The 16,683-nt window shown below is 37.0% G+C and overlaps 1 protein-coding gene across 1 annotated transcript in view; it reads left to right on the top strand.

Moving 5' to 3' along the window:
- Positions 1–1,551: 1,551 nt before the first annotated feature.
- LOC132795029 (uncharacterized) overlaps positions 1,552–16,683 on the top strand; it is a 70,970-nt gene continuing 55,838 nt past the window's right edge. Inside the window, exons 1-2 of the mRNA XM_060805432.1 lie at positions 1,552–2,120; positions 6,394–6,643. Of these exons, the coding sequence (XP_060661415.1) occupies positions 6,465–6,643 (179 nt within the window). The 5' untranslated portion in view covers positions 1,552–2,120; positions 6,394–6,464. The remainder of the gene's footprint in view (positions 2,121–6,393; positions 6,644–16,683) is intronic.

Genomic DNA, 16,683 nt, shown 5'->3' with positions numbered 1-16,683 from the left:
AAGGAGCAACAGGAATTGGCTGCTTACAGCATTTCTATTGTCTTGCTGTCTGATTTCTGTTGCTATTGTTGTAGTATTGGCATTCCAGATTTACAGTCCTTGCAGTGCTTAGCTAAAAGCTGGTCGCTTGGCAATATTACGCATACGACGCATACGCAATTGGATTTCGTTTTTTGTTGTATTTTTTTGTGGCCTCTCTCTCTCTCTCTCCCTCTCGTTTGTATTGCGTCGAAAATCTGTTCATGTTGTTCATCTTCTAATTAAAGTGAGCTGCAAAATCACTGTCAACGTGTATGTTCGACACATAATTGAAGTGAAACCTCTGCGGATTTTGTTGCATCAGATATATGTATGATGAAGTTTCGTCAACATTATTAAGAGTTTGAAATTTACCTGATAGAGCAGCAGTTGAAGTTTTTAATTAAACTCGAACTCGAACTCCAGTTGGCAGCCAACTGGCATTATGTCATCTCGGCAATTATGCAATGCATTTCTTTTTGTTGCCTTTGAATTATTAGAAGAGTTTCTAGAACGATTGCTGCAGCAAAATTGAAACTACGGAGCTGCAATGAATGGGGATTAGTTTAAAGCGTTGCTTAGGAGTAACTTGTTTTGCTTTCAACTTGATGACGAACGCCAAAGAGCGAAGCAATTAGCGTAATAAACAGCAAATTTTCATTCGTATGTCGAGTCTGTTGCAAAAGACACAAATTAATGATACTTTTACATGTTTGCAAAGATTTTGTATTTTGTATTTTACTTTTGTAAAATCCAATTAATTATAGTTTCTATATTCCTTCTCTCTAAGCTTTACTTTCAATCATTGTATGAAATGTGGCATTAATTGAATAAATGTGTCAATTTTTTATGTTCTAAAAGAAATGTTTATTTCAGAAATAACATCATTTAATAATTATTTCTTGAAACTCAAGTGTAGTTATAAATTAAATACTTTCCTAAAGAATCATTTCGGAAACATAAATTTCAAGTTAAAATACAAAATGTTTTAATTAACATTCATGTTAACATTGAACGCAATCAATTTTTTTAATTATTGTATTAATTAATTATTTTGTAAATTTCAAGTGTTGGCTAGCAATTACTATTAAAATAACAAGTTTTTTCCTAAGTTAAAAGATAGCATGCCAAGTTTACTTATGAAAAACAAAGTTCGTTTTGTTCGTAATCTGTTACTGTTAAATAAAATAATTCTATATATGTTTTCAAGTACAGGGTAGCTTTGAATCGAGCACACTCCATTTGGCTGGTGCTTAGCGTTAATTATAGTTGAAGTAGTGCTATTTACATTTTGATGTTAGTGGATAAAGGGTAGGAAAAGCTCAAGCTTAGTCCGAAACCAGAAAGCACAGCGTATCCAAGATAAGAAAGAGCTTTTTTTCGGAGTCATTAACAGAATGCTGTTAAGGGTTAGCAGTGGCAAAGAAGGCAAATCAACAGGAAAGGAAGAAGCAACAGTCGAGTTGCTGTTTCGGCTGCTGTTGCCGTTGCCGTTGCCGTTGCCAACGTCGTCGTCGGTGTCGTCGTCGTCTTTGTCGTGTCGGTGTCTAGTCGATGGTGTTGTTGCTGTCGTCGTTGTCGTTGTGGTTGTCGTTATTCCTGTGCTGTGCTCGAGACCTTATAAATAGCGTGTCCTGTTGCCCAAAGACTTCAGTTCCTGTCAAGCCTTTGTCGGTTACGTTTGCCAAGCCGAAGCCACCTGAGAAGCTAAGACAAAGCCAATAACAACAGACCGCCAAAAAAAAAAGAAATTTTGTCAAAAGTCCAAAACCAAAAATAGAAATATTTAAAAAAAACACCAACAACAACAAAAAAAACGGAACACAAAATTCCACATCAAAATTATCGAGTCACAGAACAATTTGTGAATTAATTGAAAAATTGAATATCGAAAAACATCGAACAACCCAAAAAAACAAATATAATTCAGTATTGAGAACTTGAGTCAAGCTAGCTGATAAAGCGAACGACAACTTTTGGTCTCACTGTCTGTTATCAGATTATAAATTCGAACTCAACTCACAACAAACAAAACACACACATCTAATCAACAAATAACAACAATAGTGAAAGTCAATTCAAAAAAAAGCGAAAAAAAAAAGGTTTGGTACCCAATTTTTTTTTTATCGTGTTGCAAATCTTGAGCTTCACAATTTTTTTTCAAGTGTTTTCAGTGTTATTGAAATCAAATAAAAAAAGAAAACCTTCTAAATATACATACTATATACATGCATATATAGGAGCAGCAGAAGAAGGAGCGCGATAAGAGTTTAACGAGTGTACTTTCTCTTGGCCAACTGGCGAACGATAACAAACAGCGAAAGCGAAAGCAACGGCAACAGCAACAACAGCAACAGCAACAGCAACAATAATAATAAGTAATAACAACAATCACAGAGAGCTGACTGACTGACTGACTGACAGAGCGTATCAAGTGAGCTGAGCTGAGCTGCATGCGTATGTGTGTCGACCTACCTCTGTCTATGTGTGTGTGTGAGTACAGGTGTGTGTGTGTGTCAGTGTGTAAAGAGGTTGTCTGCCGAGATGGGGCGGGTCAGGTATCGAAGAAGCGGCTATTATAAAGCCATTTCAATACCCTGTCACATATGAGCGAAAGCGTTGATCCATTCGATATAAGAATTACCCTAAACCTGCATTGCAAAAAAAAGATACTTTCGGTATGATCTTTCTCTATAAGCAACATTGTCGATATGGTATTGTTCGCTATCATCAACATTTTGTTGTTTTGCATATTTTTTTCTAGTTTTGTGGTTTGACTTTGAACCTTCAAGTATATCATCATTATTTTTTAGTATTATTTCTTTCTACTGTCTTGTTTAGTATTTAGTATTATTATTTGTAGTCGTATCCCATCCAGTAGTTTGCTTAGTATTCAGTATTAAGTTTTAAGCATATATTATGAGCATACTTTTGTTTAGTATTCAGTATTATGTTTTCGTCATATATTATTAGTTTATTTTTAGAAGTATTTCTTTCAGTATTCAGTATTATATGTTTAACATATTTTGTTAGTTTAGTTTCATATTTCTTGCTCATCTTAATTCGCTTCTGAAATCTTCATTGCATTATCAGCTTGTACTCTAGATCGTTAGCTCGTTATTAAAGAGTTCTTATTTATTGTGCTGTCATTTCATTTAAAGTTGAAATCCATTTACCACATTATCATTTCATTTCACTATTCATTGAACAACGACAAATTTGGATTATCGTGACTTGCTGGCATATAAAGAGTAACCAATCATATGAACATTATAGCAAGTGTAACCAAATTTGCCTCATTCATGCTTCGCTCCACATTTTGCTTATGTAGGGTATGTAGCAAGTCGAGCATTTGGTGCTGTTTCATTACTGCTTGCCTTTGAGATTTTGGTTTTTTATGCAAACGTTTGTAGATTTTGGGCAAAAATGCTTTGCCACTCTTCGTGCATCTTTATCGACGGTTTTCATAAAAAAGATATACGCTTTGCTCCTTGTTCGTCTGCTGCTTTCTTAATTTTCGTGCCTTTTCATATTTGATGAGTATGTGAGTGTGTGTGTGTGTGTGTGCAACCTGTGTGAGTCTCTCGCGTGGGTGCTTCTCTCTATGTGTGTTTGTGTGTGTGTGAAGGACAATCAAGGTTTATGTCGCGCTGGCAAAACAGGGACACATTGCCCAGTCGTCTGGCCACGCGCCAGCAGCTTCTCGACTATGACTCGACTCGCTAGTCAGCACTTTCTCTCTCTCTCTCTCTCTTTCTCTTACACTTGCTCTCTCTAGCTATCTCACTCTGTTGCAAGCTGCGTCTCAGCTGCCAGTTTGTTGCCATTGCGTTGCCGTTGTTGTTGTTGTTGCTTTATTTATGCTCACAATTGCGCGACTTGTGTGCGCGCCTTTTGTTATGCATGACCGTGTGAATCATTCATATGCAAATGCTGTGAAACATTTCTCGTTTATGATATGCTAAAGCTAAACCGCAATCCACCACCAACGACAGCCCCAACTAACCATTCACAGCACCAAACAATCTCATTCAAACTTGAGCTGCAGCCAAGTGAAAGTCACCTGCAGCCAAAGTCCCCAAAAAGTAGTGTGTGTTTTGATCATTCGCGCATTACTATTTTCGTTCTACACTCATTGCTTTTATTCACCATATATGTACACATATATATATATTTGTTTTTGTTTTTTGGTTATTTTGTCATTTCGTTATCGCTGTGAGTTGTCATTGGCTGACTTTTGGCAGTCACTGTTACTTGAGCGATTGTTCTCCCCAAAAAATCCCAAAACAAAAAAAACAAAAAATGTTGCCTACTTATCAGCGCTCCGCTACTCGCGTTCTGTTTGTGGTCGTTGTGCTTTGCGTACGCGCTTAATTTATGAGAGCGCAAAAAAGTTATAATCTAATCGCGCTGTCTGCAGTTGTCACACTTATTCATTCATTAGGCATTCACGCTTTATTCACGCTGCTGCCATTGACATTATTTTGCGCGTGGAGTGCGATTAGTCAGCTTAATGCTACTAATGGGCTACTGCCATTTATTCACTCACTTTCATTTGTCAATTTTGTTGTGGAGTGCAGCTGCTTGTTCTGAGTTATTCATTTCGCTGGCCGCAACTCATTAAATTTGTATTATTTTTTAATTACTTTGCCGTTTTCGCTGGACGCAGAGGCAAATATACATATGTATGTATGTACATAACATACATTCGATACGCAGTCAGTTCTTTTCAACGACCACTTGTTGGCCACCTGCAATAACGTGTACGTATTTTCAACTCGCTTGACTTGCAATTGCTCTGCAATCAGAATGTATTCTTAATCTTAAATAACAAGCTTTGTCTTGGTGTCACTTGGGCCACTTGAATATGCAGTCTTTTCCTCTGCCTGTCAACGTCCAAGCTGCATTATTTGCATACTTAATGCATATCACCGATTTATTTAACAATCATATAAAAAAAAACAGTCATCAAATACTTTGTTCAACATTTGTGTGTCTCAATTCATTTATGATTTATAAAATTGGCGGTGTTTTTTGTCTTTATTTGTTGCTACTTCTGCAGCGCGAAAAGTTTATTATGCGCTTTGCATTCAATTTTATGAGTGTACAGGGTATAAAAGCGACGCCGTTGCCTTTACCGTTACCGTTGATGGGGCGCAGTTAAGTGCATGTTTAATTTGCTGTCATTTGTTGTTTCATCTCCCACTTAAATTCCACATTCATTGGCATACACACACACGCACACTTTGGCATCTGGGTGCCGTTTGTAGCCATGTTCGAGAGTCTGGAATTTTGTGGGTAGACCACAACTTTTTGGTTTCTTTGGCCTCAGTTGCGTGTTGTGTGTGCTTGCCTGCTTACTTTAATCAGCTTTAAATTTTACACTCTCTCGTTTCCATCTCAACTCAGTTACTCAGTTGCAATTTGCGTACTTTTATTTTTGTACTTTTTACAACCGCTGACTATAATTGTCAGGTATTATGTCAGGGTGGAGGTGTAATAAAAATCTGCAGTAGTCAGTTGTCAGATCTATAAGCGCATTAAAAGCACATTAAAGCTTGCAGCCCGCGTTGAAAGCTTTGTAGTTGGTTTTTGTGGTTAGCTAAGGTCAACAAAAGCAGTTTGTAGTTGTAAATGCAGTTCACTAAGCTCAAGATTATTGTTGTTTTGCTTAGCTATCAATTGGCATTTAAGATTGGATTAATTGTGGATTACAGCTAACGTCATTAGCAAGCGAATTGCGAAGGAATTTCAACAAAAATTAAAATGCCGCACAGCGTAGTTTATCATTTTTGGGGGACAAGCTTATTAAGCTCCACCACCACATTGGCGGGTTAACAAGGCAGAGAAGGAAGAGGAGGAGGAGAAAGACAGAGAGAACAACAACAACAACAACGGGGCACAATATTAAGTAGATTGCTAAGGTCTGGCCAATTAGTTTCCATTATGTTTTGTTTTTATTCTTCGCAACTTTGTGTTTTTTATTTTTGTTGTATTTAGTATATTTATTTCTGGGTGGTATTTTCTTCGTTTTATTTGTAATATTGGGAATAGCAGCGAAGGGGAGGTGAGGCACTGCAAAAAAGGGGTTGAGGGGTGGCATTAAAAAGGCTTCATTAAATAGCAATTACAACACTTTGTCCACTTGCCCCCACGCACATCCACTAAACAAACACCAACGCACACGCATACAAACAATCTGTTATACACCAACGCTCATTCACTTTTACAGCTCACACACGCACACACATACACACAGAGAGATACAACTACTTACACACACAAAGTTTTGGTTGAAGCAGCAAAAGAACTCGACGATTATTGAAAAATCTTAACCCAAACATAACAAAAATATATACTATATAATACTTAAAGAAAAGCGACAGCGAAAAAAAAATCAAGCAGAAACCGAAGCGGAATCAGAGCCAGAGCCAGAGATAGAAGAAATGTCGGAGCACCAGGATATTACGCCGCCGGTCACCGAGGAGCAGGAGGGGCCAAGCAGCAGCAATAGCAGCAGCAGCGCTCCAATTGCCAACGCTGCCACTGCGGCGGCTTCTCGTCAAGGCTCCGATGCGGCCAACGATCAGGAGCGCGACAGGGATAGAGAGTCGCATGCCGACAGGTGAGTCGCACAATCAGTTCTTTTCTTTTCCCATTCACACACATACCGTATGCCGTATACGGTATACGGTATATAGTATATACATACATATGCTTGGTCCTTCCACAGTATGTGTGTACATATTATTTTGCCTGCGTGTCCTGTTGCCCCTGTTAATATCCATTAGCTAATTGGGCCATCTGCACAGCAAAGCCCACAAATAAGCGACTCTTGCTGACAATGTACATACTACATATATATAGCATATATGTATATATACTGTACAATCTTACGTGTTCGTATATGCATAAGCATTATAATATCATACTGTACCCGAAAAGCGCAACCCCCTCTATTAAGGCGAGACTTTTGATGTCATATAGGTTTTTTTTTGTCCCCCAAATTAATTACAATCAATTCGTATGGAATGCAAAAACAAACTGTATTTCTGATAATAGACCTAAAACCTAATTAACATCTGAAACTTAAAGCAACACTTTTGTAAATTTACAAATAAATAAGTTAAACTCCTATAGAATTATAACAAACAGTCTTGTGTATAACAGTAAAGACAGTTCTAATGACGACCACCACTTGTACATTAATGATTAAATAGTATAACAGTTATAACAGTATCTCAAAATTGGATCTTATACCCATTTTAGCATATGAAGCTTACAACACTTTTGTAATTTTACAAATAAATAAGTTAAACTCATATAGAATTATAACAGTTATAACAAACAGTCTTGTGTATAACAGTAAAGACAGTTCTAATGACTACCACCACTTGGATATTAATGATTAAATAATATAACAGTTATAACAGTTTCTCAAAATTGGATCTTATACCCATTTTAGCATATGAAGCTTACAACACTTTTGTAATTTTACAAATAAATAAGTTAAACTTATATAGAATTATAACAGTTATAACAAACAGTCTTGTGTATAACAGTAAAGACAGTTCTAATGACTACCACCACTTGGATATTAATGATTAAATAATATAACAGTTATAACAGTATCTCAAAATTGGATCTTATACCCATTTTAGCTTACAACACTTTTGTAAATTTACATTTATGTGTGCATCTCTAAAATAAAATGAAATAGGCGCATATTAATAATATTTGTATAACGGTTACGCTGTTAACAGCTGTAACAATTATAACAATTTTAGAGAGTTCTCACGTATGAAATTTATGACTCTCAAAATATAACAATCTTATTGTACATTTCACACCTTGTAAAATGCGTTCTTAGCATGTTATGAATAGAGTACTACGATTCCAATGAAATAAACTGCATGAAAATGAAATCTTAAAACTTTGCATACAGCTCAAATACGAAGAGAATAGCGTGCTAATTAAAATATTCTTGGAATGTAATGTACATAAACTTTTCTAGCCTGCTATTTGTACATTTGAACAATTCCCCAGAACTGATGTTAATAAATGGTCTTAAGAAACTGCGGCTGAAAAATGTTAGTAGTAAATGCCTGAGAATTCAACAGTTGTCCGCTGTTGCGCGAATTGTCACAGTGCTCAACTGCGTGACATAGTGGAAGATAAGCTAAACAAAGTACACTAACTGTTATACACACTAAAAATACATACATACACATACGTATTAAAGTATGTGTGTGCGTGCGGGTGCGTGTAAATGTAAAGAGGATTTGTGGGGTGGCTGTTCGAGTGCTTGATAAAGCGCGTAAATAAATACGAGCTATCCTGACTGAGGCAACAATTTGTAGCATAGACAACGCATAGAAAAACCCACATACAAACACCTACACACACACACACACACACTAGATGATAGCGTTTAACAATTTGGAAAGCGACGACGTTTTTCACTTTGTAGTTAATTATGTGCCAATTAGTTGACACACACACACACGCTTCGTCTTGAAGGCCACTTAATCATCTCACTTGCCTTTTGGCTTCAGCACAACACTGTTGCCTCTTTTAGCGTGTGTGTCTGTGTGTGTGTGTGTGTATGAAGTGTGTGGTGTGTCGCTATGAGCAACATGTTTGTATCACTTTGATTTCACTTTCACCTTGAACGGTCGAAACTCGTTAAATGCATCAGATGTTCATTTGCAACATTTCAAGCACAATGTGGCAAGTGCCAGGCAAAAGTAACATTGTGCGTACAGTTGTGTCACATCGACCATTGTTTTTGCCTCCTTGATTTCTTAATCGATAGAGTTGCTAGAGATGCGCTTTGGAAGCGATTAATAATTAGATATGTTTATAACGTTATTATGCAGTATTTAGTACTTCTCAAACTGCTTCCTTTCTATTTCTTTGTCATTTCTCCTTTGCTCTATATTTTGTAATCAATAATTGCTAGAGATGAGCATTTGAATCGATTAATGCTGCAATTAATTAATTTTATTCAAATTGTTTTAGTTCATGAACCGGAACATGAATGTGTTTAGGATTTCTTAATTCTTAATTCAATTCAATTGATAGTCAGCAAGTTGCTAGAGATGGTCATGCGATTCAGTCTTATATTGATTAAACGTTGTTTAAGTTATTATGAAGTTTATTAATTGGAATTGAATTTCTCACAATTGCTCCTCAATTCAATTCCTATTCTGGTGGATGATGCTAATGCATTTTTGTATTACAATGCACTATGAATACAAAATTGCAGTAACTCCTTATTGCATCCTCAGATTACATTCATTAATTATAAGAACTTGCAGCTAAAGCAAACTTCAACTAACTAAGATTGAGGGCAAGATAAAAATGTTGCCACACCTTGTTGTAACTGAAATTTAAAATATTAAATGTTCGTATTTGTTTGTTTTTCTTTTTTTCGTTGTAGATAATTGTAATACTTGAGAGAAATATTATTTTTATTTCAATTAGCAAAAAAGTTGCAAAGCATTTATATTCATAATTTGAGCTTTTGAAAATTGTTTGCTTTTCATATCTTTCGCTTTTCGCTTTTTGTGGCGCCTTCAAAGCAAAGAAACACGCTGGCAAATTGTGTATTGAAAAACTGGGAAATGTAGAGTAAGCATGCATTAATTAAAAATTGTTGTGCTGCATATTTTTGGCATTTCTGATTTCATTCTCGTTTCCATTTCTTTCTTCACCACGGCAGAGGCAAAGAAATAACGAAATCATCTCAACCGAAATTCTTTTACAATTTTAAGTGCTCTACTGGGCGCTGTGATTTTAAATCTGAATATGAATGTACTACATCTGTGTATACTTTAGAGCCTTGGATTATTGAATTTGCACACGCTACGTCGAGTATTATATGCAAAATATCTAATAACTAATAATTTCTAATAACAATTTGGCAAACGTGGGCGAGAAGGCGGCGAGTCTGAGATTTTGTTAGTCGACTCACGTGCTTCGTTCGGTCTTTTGTGTAGCTCATTGGGTATGCCAAAGGCATTTGATGGCTGCCTGTTGGGAAGATGGGGCTATGGACGGCTGTAGACCACGCCCAGTTAATGATGTTGTTAATGCCAGGGCGGCAATAAATCTTTGGATTTTGTCAAATATACATATCCTTTTGAGCGAAAGTGCAGACGCACGCACACGGAAGCCCGTAAGACATTCAGATGAGCAACAGTCGGACCGGGAGACAATGAATAAGATTATGCCTTAAGGAATGAAGTACATCAACATAAAAAAAGAAAAACACAGAATGAGAAAGGGAATGAGTTTTGGGGTTGGCGTTGGGGGTCTGTTGCTACATGTTAATTACGCTGTCAAAATCTGAGTCAAAAGGCAAGACAGGATGTGCTTGAATATGCTGATGCTGTTTGAACTTCCGTTGCGAGCTTCGTTCAAGCTTTGTTTGTTTTCGCCTTTCGCCTGTGAGAAATTGATGTGCCAAAAGTCAACACTCAGCTGACACACGACCGAACCGAACCGAACCGAACTGAACCAAAACCAGAACCAAAACCAAAACCGCAACCAACAGCAGTCGCTTCCAACTTGTCATTGTTAAGCCATTTGTTAGCTGAAGCCAACGAGGCGTTGCACAGAAAAGTGCAGAAGGCAAAGTGCAGCGACAGTTTCCACATGCATCCATCACATGCTCAGCTGATGCGATTGGCTTCGACGTTCAGCTTGAGGTTGATGTTGAGGTTGCAAAATTTTCCAGCTAGCTATGCACCATTTAATCGGTCAACGTGACGTATGCGCAATATACGATGACTTGTAGAGGTGCCACAGCTTATTGAGTTTGCCAATTGACTAACTAACTAACCACACACAACTTGACCGCCAACTGCAATAATATATAATGACAATTGGTCAACTCTCTCCGATTGCAATGTTGACATTTGGGCATTCCATATTTACATATTGTTCAATTGAAACACTTGTCAAATAAACCGTAATTAGTGGAATGTTAATTGATATACCAGTTGGTCTCAGGCATTCTCGCCTTCTCTTGTCCGGGTTCATTTTGCACTGTGGCCAGCATTTAATTAAGTTGCCAGCTCTCAATTTGGAATGTCATTTGCCCTTATACTGCTGCTTAACGAGCGCTGGAATGCCAAAGAAAGTTATGTTAGTTTGTAGTGAGGTGTCGAAAGGTTAATTTTGTGAGTTCGTCGAATGTCGATCATACCCAAATCTGCAAATTAACATTAACAGCGACTGCTGAGTTGAGCTTCTGCTAACTAACATTGCACTGTTATGTGCCCTTCTCTATTAACTCCTCTTTTGAGCATCGCTGTAAACTAACATTTGATCTATGTTCCTTAACTAACAGAACACTGTTAAGCTATCGTGTCTGTTTTTGCAAACTGTGAAAGCCTCTTTAGAGCATCGTTGTTATCTCACTCATGATCCTTCCTTAACAGCATTCTCTTTGACTAACAGCACACTGTTAAGTGACTACCTCTGCCTGCTAACTGTTAAGTTACTTCTCTTTGTAACAGCTGTAAAGCTAAGGCTGTAATGCGCTATTGATTGATCTGTTCTTTACTTCTTTAATAAGCATTAGCTTAACGGCACTTCAATGTAGATTTTTTTAAAGCAAGTTGGCAGCACGCGCTCAGCCGCAAATGGAAAATCTCAGTTGGCCTTCAGCAATGTGTTGGCGGTTTGGGGCAGAGAATATTTTAAACAGCTTTTTTTCGCCGTCATCTTTGGATTGGCCATAATGTTGACTCATTCATTTTGTGTGTGGCATACACACACACACACACACACACATACACTGTCACATACGCCCACATGCCTTGGCATTTTTTCTTATATATATATATTTTTTTAGACAGCTATTTACTTATGCAAATCTCATGTTTTCTTAAAGTTTGCCTCATCTTCTCGACTGCAACTCGAAGTAAAAGTGCGAGTGCCGTTCAATGTGTGTGTGTCTGTGTGTGTGTGTGTGTTTGTGTGTTTGCGATGAAAATTATAAAGTTGTTGCGAAGAACTTTTTGCCAGCAGATGAAGGGGACAGCCAACAGAGAGAACGCCAGTACCCATTAATTTAATTCATAAGTATTCCTGATGCTCATCAAAAACAGTCACGAGTGAGAAAATGTCTTTGCTGTCCGTTTTGTCAGACTTTTATGTGCTTCTATCAGAATGCGCCGATCTCGACGCCTATAAAAACTAGGCCCATTAAAATGGGCTGACATGTAGTTTGCTTCCATTTCAAATTATATATCAAAACAGAGAGGAGAGAGAGGCAAATTACACGTAGCATAAAAACGCATGCTTTGGCATTTCAGCAAATGCTGGATTGCGAGTTCAAAGTTCAATGAATACCCTGTAAACAGAATTTGATTTGTCGTAAAAGATGGACTGCAGTGTTTTTATATTGATTAGACAATTTGTTCTTTTTATCTGATTTGCACTTTTCATCCGATAGTTAAGAGTTAGATGTACGATAATTATACATATACGTACATATATGGAATAGTTGCTAGATATTTGCTTAATATTTTTCTTAAACATGAAGTTGGTAACTTCTAAATAACAGCATTCTTCTGTTTCATTTTTGCTTTTATTTGATCATTACAACTATATCTATTATTTGATAACTATTTGTTCTTGTAAATATTGCAACAACTTTTTTTATACGTAATTTTAAAATCTATCAATGTAATTGAGATATAACATTTTTATTATTAGTTGTTTTCTTTAGTGCAATTTTTAGGTTTAAAACTGTTGTAATTTCAGTTTTCAATTTATAGTTAGGGAAAATAATATTTTTTGTCATATCTATCAGAGTTAATGACACTTATTTATATGTTGTGTATTAGCTAATATTTAAGTATACTGCAGAGTATCTGCAAGTCGCATTAACTCCCATTTGGCCGACGAATTTATTTGCTTTTCACTTTGTGCTGAATGTTCGTTCATTCGCGTGCTTGTCAGTCTCGCAGTGAGTGTGTGTGTGTGTGGGGTGTTTAGGGTGGCAATGTGTGAGTGTGTGTGTAGGTGTAGGTGTAGGTGTGTAGGCTAAGTCTGGGCTTGACATGGCGGTTGTAAGCCATGTGTGTTTGAATTGCGCCCAATGCACGGCCAACATCGAACATCTGTGTTGTCACATGAAGTTTTTGGGTTGTGCGACATTCATACATAGTTGCCTCTTTCTCGCTGTGGCACAAAGTTATCGAGTCGCAAACTGTGAGTTGTGAGAGTTGAGTTGTTGTGAGTCGCGTGAATTGCTGCAATGCCAATGCAAATTGCCAAAAACGAGAAGGCGAATGTGCAGCGTTTAGTTTTCCAGTTGCCAATTGACACATGTCACAGGCAGCAGCTACTGATTGTCTCTGTGTGTGTGTGTGTGTGTGTCGTCGTGTGTGTCTCGTCTCGTCCTTGCATCATTTTCGGTCAGTTGAATGCAGAGTTAGCTCTCAGGTCTCAGTCAAGGTAACACGCTCGTAATCAATTGCCAGGGAAAGTGCGCTTGTTTGCTGAGTCTGGGAATGCACTTGGTAATCCTGACTAAAGCAGCGCATATATGCAAGAGAGATACATCTATAGAGTGACAAAGACAGGGACAGAAAGAGATAGGCAGAGGGATGGAGAGAGCGAGAGGCATACACACATAGATATTTAGACGTATAGGCGCAAAAAGCAATTGGCCAAATGGCATTTGAAGTAAAACCCAGAAACGTGACATGATTTGAAAACCGAAAACGAGAACGCAAAACGAACCAGCGACCAACTCACTGACTGACTGACTGACTGACTCACTGGCACGCATGGACTCGCACCAGTGTCAAGGCTTACAGAACACACACACACACACACACACATTATCTTTATGTATGTGTGTGTACGCCACAGTTATTTGTTCATTCGTCCATTGGGCAAAGCGACCAAAAACCGTGCTGCGCAAATTAAATCAACTTAAATCAAAAAAATAAAGGAATTTTCCCTTGTTAGGTATTTTTCGGTTCTCCTTTTTTTTTTATTAGTATACTTTTTATGAATTACAAGCGTACAGTAGTACTTGGCTAGAAGGAATGAAAGTTGGCCAAGCAAATAATGGTCAAAGACAATATTTGCAACTTCTTTTGAGTTGAACAATAAAAAGCTAGCGCGCTGTAATTAACGTAAGCATTTGGAAGGCAATTGAAAGTGTGAGCAAATCAATACAATACATATTTATTCTATAGTCTATAATATTTATTGTTATCAATTATTTGTAGCAGCTGTTTTTTAAAGAGCTCAATTTATTACAGCTGTATTATTATTATTATTATTATTATTATTATTATTATTATTATTATTATTATTATTATTTTTATTATTATTATTATTATTATTTTTATTATTATTATTATTATTATTATTATTATTATTATTATTATTATTATTATTATTATTATTATTATTATTATTATTATTATTATTATTATTATTATTATTATTATTATTATTATTATTATTATTATTATTATTATTATTATTATTTTTATACTAGTTTTGGTATACCAATATGTCATCTTCATATATCTTTATAGTTCATCAAAATTACATAAGAGATTTACTAATAAAAATAATATTTAGCTATAGATGGCAACTTTTATGTTATCTTTTATAGTCAATTGCAAATATAGTGTTATAACTGTTATAATATGTATTACATATTAATTGAAATACAAATTGTCTTAATTTTCCAAACGATTAACTGCTGCTTGGAATATTTATAAAAAGAGCTATAAGTTAATCAGCCCAAAGAAAGTGATATTTTGGAAAAGTTGTGAGCCGAAGTTTAAGTTCATGTTTTTATTGTTTGAATTTAGATTTGTTATTGTTATAATTTTAAATTTCATCAGTTTATAAGCCAGAGTATTTGCAAGTCGATCACTTTCGGTGTAGTCGTTATTACCGCCGCTTTTGTGTTAGGGAAATTGCACTGTGTTTTCTCTCTTTGCGTTTTGCAGCCACAATAAAGCCGAGCGCGCTGCCCCTCCTCTCTCTCTCTCTCTTTCTCTCCCTCTCTCTCACATTTGGTGCTTGTTGCTGCCGTTGTTCAGGCGCATTCTTAAGCTGGCACTTTTGTTGTTTTGCTTGTTGCTGTTGTTGTTGTTGTAGTTGTTGGCATTCTAAAATGGCAGCATGCGCGCGTGTAAAAAAAGCATTGCATACTTTTGTGCGATTTGAGCAAATAATTATACGAGTTGCGGATGGCGGGGTCAGGCAGTGTATGACTGAGTGGTACGACTGTGTGTGTCTGTGTGTGAATGTGCGTGTATAATGCCAGTCAAAACATACGGCAAGCAAGCAGCTGGCAGCTAGCAGCTGCCTGCCTGACTGCCATGCCACGCCCATTGCCCTTCAGCTTGGGGGGCAACTTTGACGTTCAACTGGCAGCTTTGGGGCACAGTTGCTGTTGCTGTTGGTGTTGGTGTTGCTGTAGCTGCTACGTCCTTTTGTGGGGCACGTGGCACAGGCAGCCCAATGACGTCATCAAGTTCAATTGATTCTTGTTTGTTCTTTTGTTGTTGTTTTAAAGGGTCTGTTGCTTCGTTTTTGTTTGGCTCTTGCTTAATTGCCAGTTGAAGAAGCGAAATACACACACACATACACACACAGTGAGAACTTCAAAGAGAATCTTTGTCTCAGCGTCCAGTCACATGCGACACAGGTGAACACAAGAGTGAGCGAGACAGCAACAGCAACAAATGTATCTATCACATTGAGTTGTCGTTCTTGTTGTTGTTGTTGTTGTGGGTGCTGTTGGCTTTTATTTTGGTCGTCGCATCATCGATTTTTGCGTGTCGCTACAAAAAAAATAAAGGCAACCAGCAGCAGCAGCAGCACAGATACATAAATCTATATACTCCAACGCACACACACACACTCAAACACACACGTACACACTCACATACACACTTGTGTGACACGTTGGCAATAAATCGCCATTGAAATTTCAACGCTCAATGCCAGAAACGTTGAAATTTTTGTAATGCTTTTCACTTTTCGAATATGCTGCTGGACATCAGCTGACACACACCGACACACATACAGACGCACATACGCACACTCATGAACATAGGTAAGCGGTTGAGTGGATTGCCGCATGACATAATTGATACCGAGTATCGGACTAACAAGCGAACCAAAGCCAAAGCCAAAGGCGTGACCCCAAAACAGCAGCACAAAAAAAAAATATACACACACACTTTTTTTTGTGGGCAATCAATTTAGTTTAGTTTAGCATTCATAACATACTCACACACACACACACTCACATGCAGTGCTCATCTATGCTTGTTTATCTAGATGAAGCAATGGAAAGGAGAAGACGGGGGTCGTGTTATTGTAGTGTTAATACGCTTAACAGCTTACAAATTGTTTACAATTGCTGCAGAGCACGCTTCACTTGGATTGTTTTTAGCTTCACAGCTGCAATTGCTGCAGCTTACTAAATGTGTTGCGCATAAATGTTAGTTTATTGCGATTCAATTAGTTAACAAATTATCAAATGATTTTGTTTATGTGTTGATAGAGACAATATATATTTAAAAATTAGAGTAATTCAAATGACAGTTTAATAGAATCTCGAAAAAGTCAAGAATTAAGTGGGGTAACCTAACTTTACAATTAATT

The sequence above is a fragment of the Drosophila nasuta genome, chromosome X (genome assembly GCF_023558535.2).
Source record: "Drosophila nasuta strain 15112-1781.00 chromosome X, ASM2355853v1, whole genome shotgun sequence".
Classification (NCBI taxonomy): domain Eukaryota; kingdom Metazoa; phylum Arthropoda; class Insecta; order Diptera; family Drosophilidae; genus Drosophila; species Drosophila nasuta.
Note: the sequence above shows the minus strand (reverse complement) of the source record. Positions and strands in the feature narration are given on the sequence as shown.